Here is a 13,792-nt window from a genome sequence, read left to right on the forward strand (position 1 = left end):
TCCCACAAATTTCAATTTACAGTTTATTTATTTCATTTTGGTTTTTATCCATTTTTATGTAACTGTTATTTTTTTATTTAAAAATGATAATGAGACTACGCAATACCCCTCCCCTGATGGAGGTTTATTTAATATTTTATAGAGAACGTTCCAAAGGCGTCCAAAACGCTACAGAATTAATCACATGTTCATAATTAAAAATTAAATATAGTAAGACTAGTAAGAGGAAGTTCATTTCTGACTTGTACGTGTTGCCTAATCCACAAAAGTATCAGCTCTCGTACCAGTATTTTTTTTTCCTTTATCGTGAAGCAATAACCAACTCCACACTGAGTTCACAACAATCAGACTCATATCTAAACGTACAATAGCCCCATTATCCTACTTATACAATGGAATTGATTCCTTCATACGTTGTGCACGTAATGAATTTCCGTAATCAACCTTGACAGTGACTTCGGTCGCTTCCACCACAGAGGTATTTTTGGACGGGGTGGAACGGAATTAAGTTCATCACCCGCAGCCGTCTTTCTGTTCATAAAGAAATCATATATGATTCAGCCATCTTTAGACATGGATCGTACCGGGATCTTATGTTTTCGAATTTTCCACTGTCTCTGAAATTATGTAAAAATAACAAGGGCATTTCCATGTTTGTCATCAATTCTCTCATCGATGTTAAATCGCGATTCATACTCACAAATCAGCCAAAGTATTTAAAAAAAATTAATGCACTTTATGTTACCATATACGAGAAGAGAGATTTTAATAAAAAAATAATTAAAATGAAATTCCTTCACAATTAGGACGTTACATACCGCTTTCGTGAAAGTTTATAATGTTTTCGAGTCCAAGTACTTGAAATCCAAAAAGATTTGAACTATCTAGACAGAAATTTTATGTTTTTTATACATAAAATTGTAAAATAAAATTTGAGATTTAATTTTTGAAACTAATGAGGACAGGATTTAAAGGTAATCACATGATTTGACTATCAAAAGTCTTCTTCTTCTTCTTTTTTTTGATGGCTTTTCACCCTTCTTGGGTGTTATAGCCAGTGTCGAGTTATTTATCAAAAAGTCTCCTAAATGTAAATTTTCCGTATATACAATTAACCCCGTTTAATTAAATATAATAAATAACACCAGTGTTTACTTTTGAGATGTATTTTGGCAACTCTTATGTCAAGGTCAAAAAAATGGCCGAGTCGTAAGTCTTGCGCAAATGTCAAAAGATTGTTTATTATCAAAATATCCTTACTATGACGGAGATCTGTCGACTTTGCCTCGGTAAACAATGTGTAAATCATCTGATTTTTGACGACAAGAGCATATTTTTGAAAATAGAGGCATGCCTCCCAATAAAAGTGAGTTGCGACATATTATTTTTTTCCCTATTTCTGTATGACAACCGAATACGTAGTCCCCTGTATATTCGTAAAAAATACATAATATGTATTTTGAATTTGAAAAAGAAACTGTTTCTGTATATTAATCCTTGGCGTCCATCTATTGGATAATTATATTTTATTAACTTTGACTTTATTATTTTTTATATATAGATTAGATAAAATAATAATTTTCATTTTTTTACTTCTATTTTTTTCTTCAGTGCTTAAATCGTGGAATTTTTAATCATTTTTATTCAAATCAGAAATTCAAAAAAAATGTTTTTTTTCTTTATTTTTTCAGATCTCCAAAACTGACAACTTGCCTCGAAAGATTTGTAACGATTGTTCAAATAAAATAGATGATATTTATGAATACTGTTCTAAGGTTATAGATGCTGAAAAGCATTTGATCAAAAGGTACGGACAATCAATGTATTTTTTTTATGTTTCTCTAAGATGACTTTTTTATGTTTTGTACAATATAATACATTTAGTTCAGAAGTAATTCCGAAAGGTGGTTTGGACATTTGGAACGTATGAGTAAGGAAATAACACTTAAACAAATTTAAAAAGCAAATGTAGTTGGAAAAAGAAGCAGAGGAAGACCGAGCAAAAATTGGCATGTCAAATACTTGAAAACGGCTGGGTCGAAATAATCGTCGGGTATGTATGAGGAGATGCATGAATGTGGAAGAGGTGAAGGATGTTTTCAAAGACTGGGTAGTGTGGCGTTCTATTCTCTCTGCCTACCCCTACGGCGGAGCGGCGTGATGGTTAGTTAGTTAGTTAAATATATCTCCTTTTAAAAAATGCATCTTCTTTAACAACTTTTAAGAAACGTCTGAGACATTACTATCTTTCATTAGAATCCTAACTGTCCATCAAACCTCCTCCCTTAGTTTTTTCCTCTACCTCCTTCCCTAAACTCCCTTTTTCCTTTGCCTTCTTTATCATCAATTTGTAATTTATGTTTTTTTTTCAAAGTTCAAGTTCTATCTACCTTTAACAACATTATGAGTGTGTCCAAATATTGTGTGTACACGTGTGTTAAGTGATCACTTAAACCAGCCTATGACGGTCGACAGCCCCGTAAATGCCCAGACCTCCATATTCTTCTTCATCTTTGATGAGATGTCAAAAAATAATCTACCTTTAACTTTAGCTAACTTTATTTAGTTATTTCAGAAGTTCAAATATTAAACTTATTATAGTTTTTTTTCTCTTTTCTTTTGTAGCTTCGTGTCTGAGGATTCTGTTAAACCTGCGACGTCGCTATTGAAACATCCTGATTCAAATTTAAATGAAACAATCAAGGAAGAACCGAACGACACGAATTATTCTAAACTACGTTCGTGTTTGGAAAGTGTCATCGTTTTAAACAATTTCTCCACAAAAGTCAAACAGCTCGATTTAAAATACAACTCAATATGCACGCAGACGGATTTAACCTTGATGGATGTACCGCAGAATGGAGACATTGCTCACGTACAACTGGTCGAAGAAAAATTTGAGGAAGATATAAAAATAAAAGAAGAATGTCTTGATGAAGATAATTACAGTTACACCGATCATGTCGACCAATATAGCTCGGACGACGATTTAACTTTGAATAACATCAGATTAAAACCGCTGAAAATAAAAATCAAGGATGAATCCAACGACGCCGTTTACAAAAAGAAAAAGGCAAAGAAGAGAAGGAAAGATCTCGTTGAAGAAATCAAAGAAAAAAAGCCAAGGGGCAGGCCTAAAGGATCGACCAAAATTGCAGAGAAACAGTTCAAGAAAAGCAAAAAGGTCGGCGATGAGAATGCTGTTCATGTCGAGTGTGAGGTGAAGATTGAAGAAGGAAAGTTTAAGCAGGAAGATGAAGGGGACAAGTGGTTCTATCCGGAGGGAACGGCGAAGGAGGCGATGAAATGGCAGTGCCTGACGTGTTTCGTTTATCAAAATTCCAGAACGGACTTGCTACAACATTACAAAGACCATGTAAGAATTTTTATATAGTAAAAGTTTGTTTAAAACCAGTTTTTCAGTTTATCGTTGTATACGCGACTAAGATTTTAAACAGATAAACATTTATATTTTTTTACAACACAGTGTGTCCAAATAAATAAATTAACTGGTCAAATTATAAGCTAAAAACAAAAAAATATTAATTCCAGGTAGATAATCCATCGATGTTCCCCAAGGATGAGAACAAGGAATCCGGTAGTGACTTCAAACCGTCTTTGGATGAGGAGAAGAAGTCAGATACGAAGACTGATGTTCAATTTGCAGAGAAGTTCATAGTTTTAAACGATCACTTAAAAAAAGCAAAAAGTAAATAACTTATGTTTGTATTTATGTTTTAAAAAATTCAATAGCCTTCCTTCAGAAATAAAAAGATAAGTGATGTTATCAACCTAGAAAAGGAATTTAACGAGGTTATTATTCTTACCCGTCTTATTCCTCATTGCTGAGGGTTGTGACCCTTGTGGAAGCAATGACTCTTCTCCAGTTATCCCTTGACTGCCCTGCACGTAGCGCTCCAACCACCGAAGTGCCTGCTGCTGCCTTAACCTTCACTTCCCGGTGTTGTGTACCTAGTACACATTGCTTCTAATAACCATAATATCTCTACAAATATAATAAATACAAGGCTAAGATTTTAAGTATTCCTCCATTACATATTTACGCATTGATTTAAAAATAATATCAATAATAATCAGAATTTATCGTGTACATCCGAGGTATTATATGTATATAAACAGTGCGTGAAGAGTGTGCGGGAACCGCGACACTATATTCGCATCTTACTCTTGCATACATGCACTGTGTAAGCGAGAGGAGCTCAAAGCTCAATGTTCTCTAGCTTCTAGGTCAGTAGCTCTTGAGCTCCCGACAAGAGCGGACCTATGCTTGTTTCATGAGCGTTGTCACATGGTTTTTTTTAATGTTTTCAGCAAATAAATATAAATTATTATAATTGAATGAAGTCAAACTTCATTTCTAATTAATTAAGGGGATTAGCTATAGCTAGTCCGTACTTTTCCAATTTAAAATTGCTAATTTCTTATTGTGTAGTGACTACCCAACACCTGGAGGCGCGTATTATTTTAGCACCGGAAGGGAAAGGTTTACTAAATAACAATTTCAACACCGATCGTTTTTTCAGGCTTCCAGTGCGTGAAATGCTCAAAAATATTTGACAACAAGAGGGCTATGAGTCGGCATCTCATATCGCACGACTCTTCTAGGCCATTTCCTTGCAATATTTGCGGTAAGTTTCTAGATTTTTAATTTTTTTTTTATCTAAATATATATTATGGCGTAATCGTGTAATGTAGTGTAATGGTCAGCTCGCTCAGCTACCGTACTGGAGATCCCGGATTTGATTCCCAGGGGGTGTCAAATAAATATAAGTGATTTTTCACTCTAATATTCTAATGTTCCTGAAGGGCAGAGCTGATCACCTTTCCTTTATGTGTTAACGATCAAGATAACATATTATTATTTTTTTTTTTTTGACATCTCTTCAAAGATGAAGAAAAATATGTATGTCAAAAAATAAAATGAAATATAACTCCTATAATTAAAGATAATCCAGATTTGTGAACAAGTATTTGGACACACTCAAAATGTTATAGATCAAGAGATCTATAACACTGTGTTTATATGATGCAGTGCCCTATGCACCATTGGGTGCAGATAAGGGTTTGAAAATATATATTATGGTCAAAAAACTTGATTTTTCAGTAGAATGTTTTTAAAGTTTTAAAATATAATAAAATGTATTAAAAATAAATATCAAGCCACTTATTGAACTTTTTACTGTGCAACAGATCTTTTTAGGTAAGACCTGAAGGTTTTTTTCTCCATTTGAAAAATGTTTAGTAAATTAAAAAAAAATAACAATACCTTTTCTTCAAAATGCAAAACAAACACTTTTTGCCCTGTAGCGGGTAAATATTAAGTCAAAAATATGTCGCATTTGCTGGGATATAGTACATTTTCTGGGCATTCTGAAAACACACTCAACTGAAAATTTACGATTTTTGATATATGACGTTGTTTAAAGGAGTGAGTGATATAAACTAAATATGCTATAAATCCTTGTTTATAATAGGCAAGGAGAATTTTCTTTGGCAACTAATATATATAATATCAACAACAAAAAAATACACATTGGTAACAAACATTGTATGTCTTTCTTTCAGGGCGTTCCTACAAGAGAGCGTACGAGATTCTTCTGCACGGGCGTGCTCATAACGGCATCAAGACGTTATTCTGTCGTTTTGAACAGTGTAATTACAGCACCGTGTACAGGGGAGCCCTGCAGTCCCACCACAAGAGACATGAACCCGACTTTAAGGTTAGATTAGGTTAGTTTATATTGCCATTAAGGTTAGGTTAGGTTAGGTTACGTTGAACAATACTATGGATATTGTTCTGTTCCATGTGTCTGAGTTTTCCGAAGCGGGATTCTTCTACACCTTAAGCAATAGTTCTTACATATATATATATATATATATATATATATATATATATATATATATATATATATATATATATATATATATATATAGAATAGCGGGAGTGACCTGGATGCGAAAGGCGGAGGATCGAAGAAGATGGAGACTCATGCGGGAGGCCTACGTTCAACAGTGGACGGACACAGGCTGATGATGATGATGATGATATACATATATATATATATATATATATATACATATATATATATATATATATATATATATATATATATATATATATATATATATATATATATATATATATATATATATATATATATATATATATGTATATCATCATCATCATCATCAGCCTGTGTCCGTCCACTGTTGAACGTAGGCCTCCCGCATGAGTCTCCATCTTCTTCGATCCTCCGCCTTTCGCATCCAGGTCACTCCCGCTATTCTTCTTATATCGTCAGTCCATCTTGTAGGGGGTCGGCCGATGCTTCGTTTGCCAGTTCTTGGGCGCCATTCCAATACTTTTCTTCCCCATCGACCGTCGTCTCTTCGACAGATATGTCCTGCCCATTGCCACTTGCCATATGTATATATATATATATATATATATATATATATATATATATATATATATATATATATATATATATATATATATATATATATATATATATATATATATAAACATATATATATATATATATATATATATATATATATATATATATATATATATATATATATATATATATATATATATTATTTTAATGTATAGGATTTGAATTTAATTGAATTGAGTTAGTTTAATATTGAAGTCTGGGCATTCACGGGGCTGACAACCATCATGGGCTGGTTTATGTGATCAAATCCAGTTTTGTGAACAAGTATTTGGACACACTCAAAATGTGGTAAATAAATTAACTTGTCAAATTATAAGCTAAAATAATAAAAATGAAAATGATATTTTCTAGCGTTTCTCATGTATGTGATTATAATCCAGGATTCGGACTTCACATACTAGTAAAAGAGTTTCTGCTTAGTAAATAGCTTCTTTTCATCTCACCAATAGATGTCTCTAGTGAAGTTCTAGTGATTCAGGAACATTGTTTCAAAGTTGGTTCATATATATAGAGCTTCCAAGAATTCGAGTAGTGTGGTTGTCAATAATGGGTAGAATTGGTGAATGTAACACGTGTGTAAAGTGAAGATTAGTTTAGGTTAGGTGAGAGTGCCTTTAAGGTTGGGTTATTATATAGAGAAAGAATTTAAGGCTGAGATATGCATTATCGATAATTTTTTTTTCAAATTAAAGAGAAGTTTTTATTATTCACAAAAATTCTTCAATTTAATACTTTTTCTGTGAGCCTAAGCGGCTCATTATTAGAAATTGTATCAAATTGTGGTAGAGTGTGTTGGAGCCGAGAAACTCTGACAAAGAGTCCGCGACACTAACCACGGGACACTTAAGAAAGGTTTGTTGAGAAGGTTTATGTCTATGAATCGAATGAGTGAAGAAAGTATGTATAGTAAAAAAAAAATACGTAATGAGGTAAATGTAGTTGATAATAGAAGCAGAGAAAAGCTTGGCATGATCCAATATTTCAAATACTTTCAAATAGGTCAGGTCAGGAGTCGGAATAATCGCCAGGTATGTATGTGGAATGTCTGGCCTACAGAGTGGTAAGAGTTAAAAATGGATTAATATTACCACAAAGCTACTGCCGAATCAATTAATAAAATTATTAAATTATTATTATCATTTTCAGTACACTTGTGAAGTTTGCAACAAAGGCTTCGATGTGCTCACTTGGTTCAACGAGCATCAGAATGTGCACACGGGGGCCAAACCGTTCAACTGTGACCTGTGCGGGAAGGATTTCATATATTCCAGGTCATTATCCTTGCATTTTACATCCACATCGTCATACACAGAGATCCCTCAGTACCGACGTAGTCAGTAAAAAGGCCAGTAAATAATCACCATAATCCTTATCATTCTTATAATTCATCATTCACTTTGTGTAATTGCACTTTAAAAGTGATATTACACAAGGTGAATGATGTCCAGGCTCTTGGCCTAGGTGACAAACATCACCTAGGCCATGCCTTCGAATCATGTTATCTTTCTGCAGCATACATGATTTTTTTGGTCTTTAGATGTCTTTCGAGGGAGATCCATGGCGATCGCCTGGTTTATAATATGTTCACATTCTCTGCGTCCCATGTGACTATACCATCTCATTTGCCTTTCCCCTACCTTACTATTGATGCCTGTTACAGCCAAGCTTCCACGAATGCATGAACTCTTTATTTTGTATATTGTTTCGAGAAATAAAAATACTTTGTGTTCTGATCCACTCACATTTTTATTAACCAACTAGTTTCGGCAACAACCTGTTGCCCTCTTCATGGTTACATTTATTACTAAATATAACCCTGAAGAGGGCAACAGGTTGTTGCCGAAACTAGTTGGTTAATAATAATGTGAGTGGATCAGAACACAAAGTATTTTTATTTCTCGAAATAATATATCAATATGATCCACAAAGTTAATGCTTTCAATATTCAAAACATCTTTATTTCGTCTCTAAGGGACACTCCAGCTGACCATCTAAGAGTCTTTTGAGGAAGATCCACGGCGTAAGGGTTACCTTTCTCTAATAGGTTTTATTTGCTACAACTGATTTCAGTCCACCTTTCACCACTGTTTTCAGCATTCATTCCCCTTTTAATGCCTTCATCATCAATCTTTCCATCCCTAGAAAATATCTTCTTCTTCTTGGTGTAGGCCTTATGGCCTTTTTTAAAGTTGAGGATCAACATCGCAGGAGGCTATCCTGTGATGTTGATTCCCATCTATCAATCCATCTCTTTGGTGGTCTGCCTGGTAGTTGTCTACCTTGCAATTCAATATGGGGTAGTCTGGATGGTTCAACTCTTCTCACATGCACATACCTTCATAATACTAAAACAATAATTATTTCACATATAGATTACTGCTCACCAGTATTATTTTTGGAAAATTAAGGAAATTTAAATAAATTAGAGATTATTAAAAATAAAGCTATGAGAATAGTACTTAAGAGAAATATATATAAGAATGTATAAAAAATCAGAAAATAACTCAACTGGTTACCTGTAAAAAAGAGACTAATGTATGATATGCTTATCTTTATATATAATTTTTCAAATGATAATTTACCTAAATATTTTAAGGATAAAATAGTTTTAAACAAAAAAATTCATGAACATAGTACTAGAAATAAGAATAAAGCCTGCTATTTTTTGAAGAAATAATGTAAAAGTGTTTGAAAATGTATGATGAGATGCCTGAATGTATGAAGAATGAAAAGAGTCTGAAAGAATTTAAAAATTAATGTTTTGTTAATTGCAAGAAGTTGGAAATATGTAAAATAAATATGATGTAAATTAAGTATAAAAAATAGTTTGTATTAAATGTAATATAAGCTAACTAAATAAATTTTTTAAAATATATTTATTATATATTTGTCCGCCTCCGTATTGTAATGGTCAGCACGCTCGGCTACCGTTCTGGAGGTCCCGGGTTCAATTCCCAGGGGGGGTCAAATAAATATAAGTGATTTTTTCACTATAATATTTTTTCAATATTACCCTGGACTGGTACCTAAAGCGGAGGGCTGATCACCTTTCCTTCATGTGTAAACGATTAAGATAACACTGCGTTTACATGAAGCAGTGCCCTATGCACCATTGGGGTGCGGATAATGGTTTGAAGTGAAGTGAAGTGAATATATATATATATATATATATATATATATATATATATATATATATATATATATATATATATATATATATATATGTATATACATATATATATATATATATAAATATATATATATATATATATATATATATATATATATATATATATATATATATATATATATATATATATGTAAATATATTTATTGGTTTTTGTTTTGGTCAGATATTTGATGTCTCACCGCAAGACAGTCCACCCGGAGGCGGTGGCCCCGCGCCTCTACAAGCACCGCTGCCAGACGTGCTCGCGGCTCTTCGCGCAGCGCAAGCAGCTGCGCGCGCACAACGCCAAGGAGCACGGCTCGCGGCTGGAGGGCGCGAGCGTCCTCTGCGACATCTGCGGCAAGGGGCTCAGCTCCAAGGAGCACCTCAAGTTCCACCGGAGGACGCACACCGGCGAGAAGCCGCACATCTGCAGGTGGGAAGTTGACATTTTACTTATTTAACCTTTTAACTGCCGGCAGGTACATGTATGGCGGTACCCAGCACGCTGCAAATTTTATCACAAAAATAAAACCTCATAAACATATCGTTATTGAAAGTGTAAAAACGTTTATTCATAAAACTTACCAAATAAATGAAGAGCGCGCCAGTCATTTATCCATAATCATAAAATTAATTGTTCATGGTGCAGGGTTGTCACAAAATTTGTCATAGAAAATATGAAAAGTAAATTATATGTCAAAAGTAATTGTTTATGTTAGTTTAATATTGAAAGTATACACACACACACACGCTATGATTTAAAAAAATTTAAAATAAAAAATCATCAGAATCGACACTAAAATCACTGTCATCAGATTCGGCAGTGACGGCAACTCGGGGATTATTGGACAACCCTGAGCGCTATTAGTTGTTCCGACGACAAAGCTCTCTTTAATTTACGTTTAAAGTGGTAAAAACATATTCTGCTTTAGTTCTAAGTATGCAAAGATATTCTCAATAGATGTCACTATATGTTCAATATATTTGTGCATTTAAAATAATTGATTTTCTTTTGTAAAAGCCCATTTGAAACGGCGCGTCTTAAGACGTAATTTTTGTATGAGCAGCGCTCCGTTCACAAAAAATTATGCGTCTTAAGACGCTTTTGGCAGTTAACCGGTTAATCATATTACATACACAAGCTTGACAGGTGGGAATCGACATCACAGGAGACTAATCTCTCTAAACCTTCCCCTACCGGTGATATGTATTTACTACAACTGGACTTTTAAATGAGAATATCAATATAAAACGTAATAGAAATGGGCTTAGAATTTTTGTATTCGTCCTTAATACTTTTATGTGTTACATATATGTTACATAAAAGTATTATAATATAAGTTTCCGACGGTCTCATTTTAGTTGCGCAAGAGTCGTTGTTCAGGGTGGTTGTGTTGCTGCGCTAGCTAGTGCGGCTGCTTACAATGTATTTTTTTCTCGTTTTCAAATACTTTTCTCTTTTTTAGGTACTACCAGAGCTAACATTACGAAATTATTACATTTTGACTTCAACTATGGTCAATAACAGCAACATTAAGGAATATGTATTAATATTTTTCCCATTTAACCACATTTTCATATGGTGTACAAAATACATATCACCATTGCACTCGGAAGTTTTTAGCATCACAAGGAAAAGTTTAAAAGCAATCTTTATATAAGTAAAAAATATATAAAGTTCGCTTTTAAACTATATATATTTTTATTAATATTATATAAATAAAGGCTTATAAGTATATTATATTATATGTAAATTTTGTCCAAGATTCTGATTTTTCTTTTTTTTCCTTTGTTTGTAGAACCTGCGGAAAGGGCTTTGTGAAGAAATGCAACCTGACGCTGCACGAGCGCGTGCACAGCGGGGAGCGGCCGCACGTGTGCTCCCACTGCGGGAAGGCATTCTCACAGAGATCCACCCTCGTCATACACGAAAGGTACTTCAGGCCACTATTCCGATATCAACACGCCACTTAACCTAATCTCCACTTCTAATATTTTTTTAAATGGAGAAAAAACCTTCAGGTTTTACCTAAAAAGATCTGTTGTACAGTAAAAAGTTCAATAAGTGGCTTGATATTTATTTTTAATACATTGTATTATATTTTTAAACTTGAAAAACGATCTCCTGAAAAATCAAGTTTTTTGATATATCGCTCACTCCTTTTAAGAACATAAATAAAAAAACTCGATTTTCCAGGAGATTGTTTTTAAAGTTTGAAAATAAAATGAAATGTATTAAAAATGAATATCAAGCCACTTATTGATCTTTTTACTGTGCAACAGATCTTTTAAAATAAAACCTGAAGGTTTTTTCTCCATTTGAAAAATATGTAGTTTATTTAAAAAAAATAAATAAAACAATACCTATTCTTTAAAATGCAAAAACAACCGTTTCTGCCCTGTAGCGGGTAAATATTTAGTTAAAATTATGCCGCTTTTGCTGGGATATAGTACATTTTCTGGGCATTCCGAAAACATGCACAACTCAAAATTGACGATTTTTGATTTCTGACGTTGTTGAAAGGAGTGAGCGATATTTGAAATCTGAAATCATGTTATATTAACACTATTACTCTAGTTCTACTTATTATACCTATACCCTTATACCCTTTACTATGACCTAAATTATATTGTATACCCACACACAGGCCATGCCTTTGTGGGATCTTTTTTTGTATTTATATTTATATTTTATTATATTTTTTTGTCTTGAATTTATGTCATGTAATGCAAAAGAATTTAAAATAAAGAAAAAAAATGTAACAAAGTATTTTCTGAATATATTTTAATTTCTAGATATCACTCTGGCGCCCGTCCCTACACGTGTCAGAACTGTAAGAAAGGGTTCGTCGCCCGAGGTCTTCTGTCAATGCATCTGAAGACTTGCTTCTGACCGCCCACCCAGCCGCAATGTCCTCGGGACAGAATTGCGGCCGCGATGCCTACAGCCAAAAGTGCCCCGGAGATCAAAACTGACTCTGAGGACTCGTTATGAAACAGGATGGACCAAAAATATCATCGCAACAGATCTACGCATGTACCAGAAGCGTGCGAAGCCTTATAGTTCTTTATAAAATAAAACTAAAACTTTGTTTTTGACCACTTTCATTTTTGGTACTTATCTCCTACCGGTTTTGACAAGGAGCTTGTCATCTTCAGGGATGGACATGTACTGAAACAAGTGGGTACAAACAAAGTTTTAGTTATATTCTCGTAAAATACTACCTTTGTAACTTAAGTATTACTTATTTATTTTTTGTTTTGAATATTGAAAGCGTTAACTCTGTGGATCATATTGATATATTATTTTGAGAAATAAAAAGACTTTCTTTTTTGATCCACTCACATTGTGAGTGGATCAAAAAACAAAGTCTTTTTATTTCTCAAAATTATTTATTTTTCATTAACTTTGTAAAATAACTCGATAATTTAAAAATAAAACTTTTGTGTTTTGTAAGACCCCTTTTTTGAATTTATCAAAGTATACACGACTAGCATACTGCCTTAAGCATTATTTATTGATTTGGCATTAACTTTGTGGAATAGCACGATGGTTGAAATGTAAAAAATAAAACATTTGTGTAAGACCACTTTTTTGAATTTATCAAAGTATGTATACACGAATAGCATACTTACTATTGATTTGGCATAAACTTTGTGGAATAGCACGATGATTGAAATGTAAAAAATAAAACATTTGTGGAAAACCACTTTTTTGAATTTATCAAAGTATGTATCCACAACTAGCATACTTACTATTGATTTGGCATAAACTTTGTGGAATAGCACAATGAAATGTAAAAAATAAAACATTTGTGTAAGACCACTTTTTTGAATTTATCAAAGTATGTATCCACGACTAGCATACTTACTATTGATTTGGCATAAACTTTGTGGAATAGCACAATGAAATGTAAAAAATAAAACATTTGTGTAAGACCACTTTTTTTGAGTTATCAAAGTAAACACGACTAGTTTTGAGAACTACAGATGTTCTCATCAATAGATGAAAATACAGTTTGTATTCAATTAAAAAAAAAAAATCTTGTACAAGTTTTTTTTTAAATTTTTCATATCAAATCATACTACATAAATGGAGGATAATATTGTGGATATAGTGAATTCCTTCGTTAATTTA

At 33.1% G+C, this 13,792-nt stretch overlaps 1 protein-coding gene across 1 annotated transcript; it reads left to right on the forward strand.

Moving 5' to 3' along the window:
- Nucleotides 1-1,183: 1,183 nt before the first annotated feature.
- On the forward strand, nucleotides 1,184-13,786 carry LOC148306988 (uncharacterized). Its single transcript, XM_088264117.1, has 10 exons — nucleotides 1,184-1,366; nucleotides 1,692-1,807; nucleotides 2,626-3,376; nucleotides 3,553-3,709; nucleotides 4,545-4,649; nucleotides 5,587-5,741; nucleotides 7,629-7,753; nucleotides 9,836-10,087; nucleotides 11,454-11,588; nucleotides 12,451-13,786. The coding sequence occupies exons 1-10, from the start codon at nucleotides 1,262-1,264 to the stop codon at nucleotides 12,545-12,547; spliced, it is 1,998 nt and encodes a 665-aa protein (XP_088120243.1). The 5' UTR covers nucleotides 1,184-1,261; the 3' UTR covers nucleotides 12,548-13,786.
- Nucleotides 13,787-13,792: the final 6 nt, after the last annotated feature.

The sequence above is a fragment of the Brachycentrus maculatus genome, unplaced genomic scaffold (genome assembly GCF_059751285.1).
Source record: "Brachycentrus maculatus isolate JH-2025_06_01 unplaced genomic scaffold, ASM5975128v1 h1tg000216l, whole genome shotgun sequence".
Classification (NCBI taxonomy): Eukaryota; Metazoa; Arthropoda; class Insecta; order Trichoptera; family Brachycentridae; genus Brachycentrus; species Brachycentrus maculatus.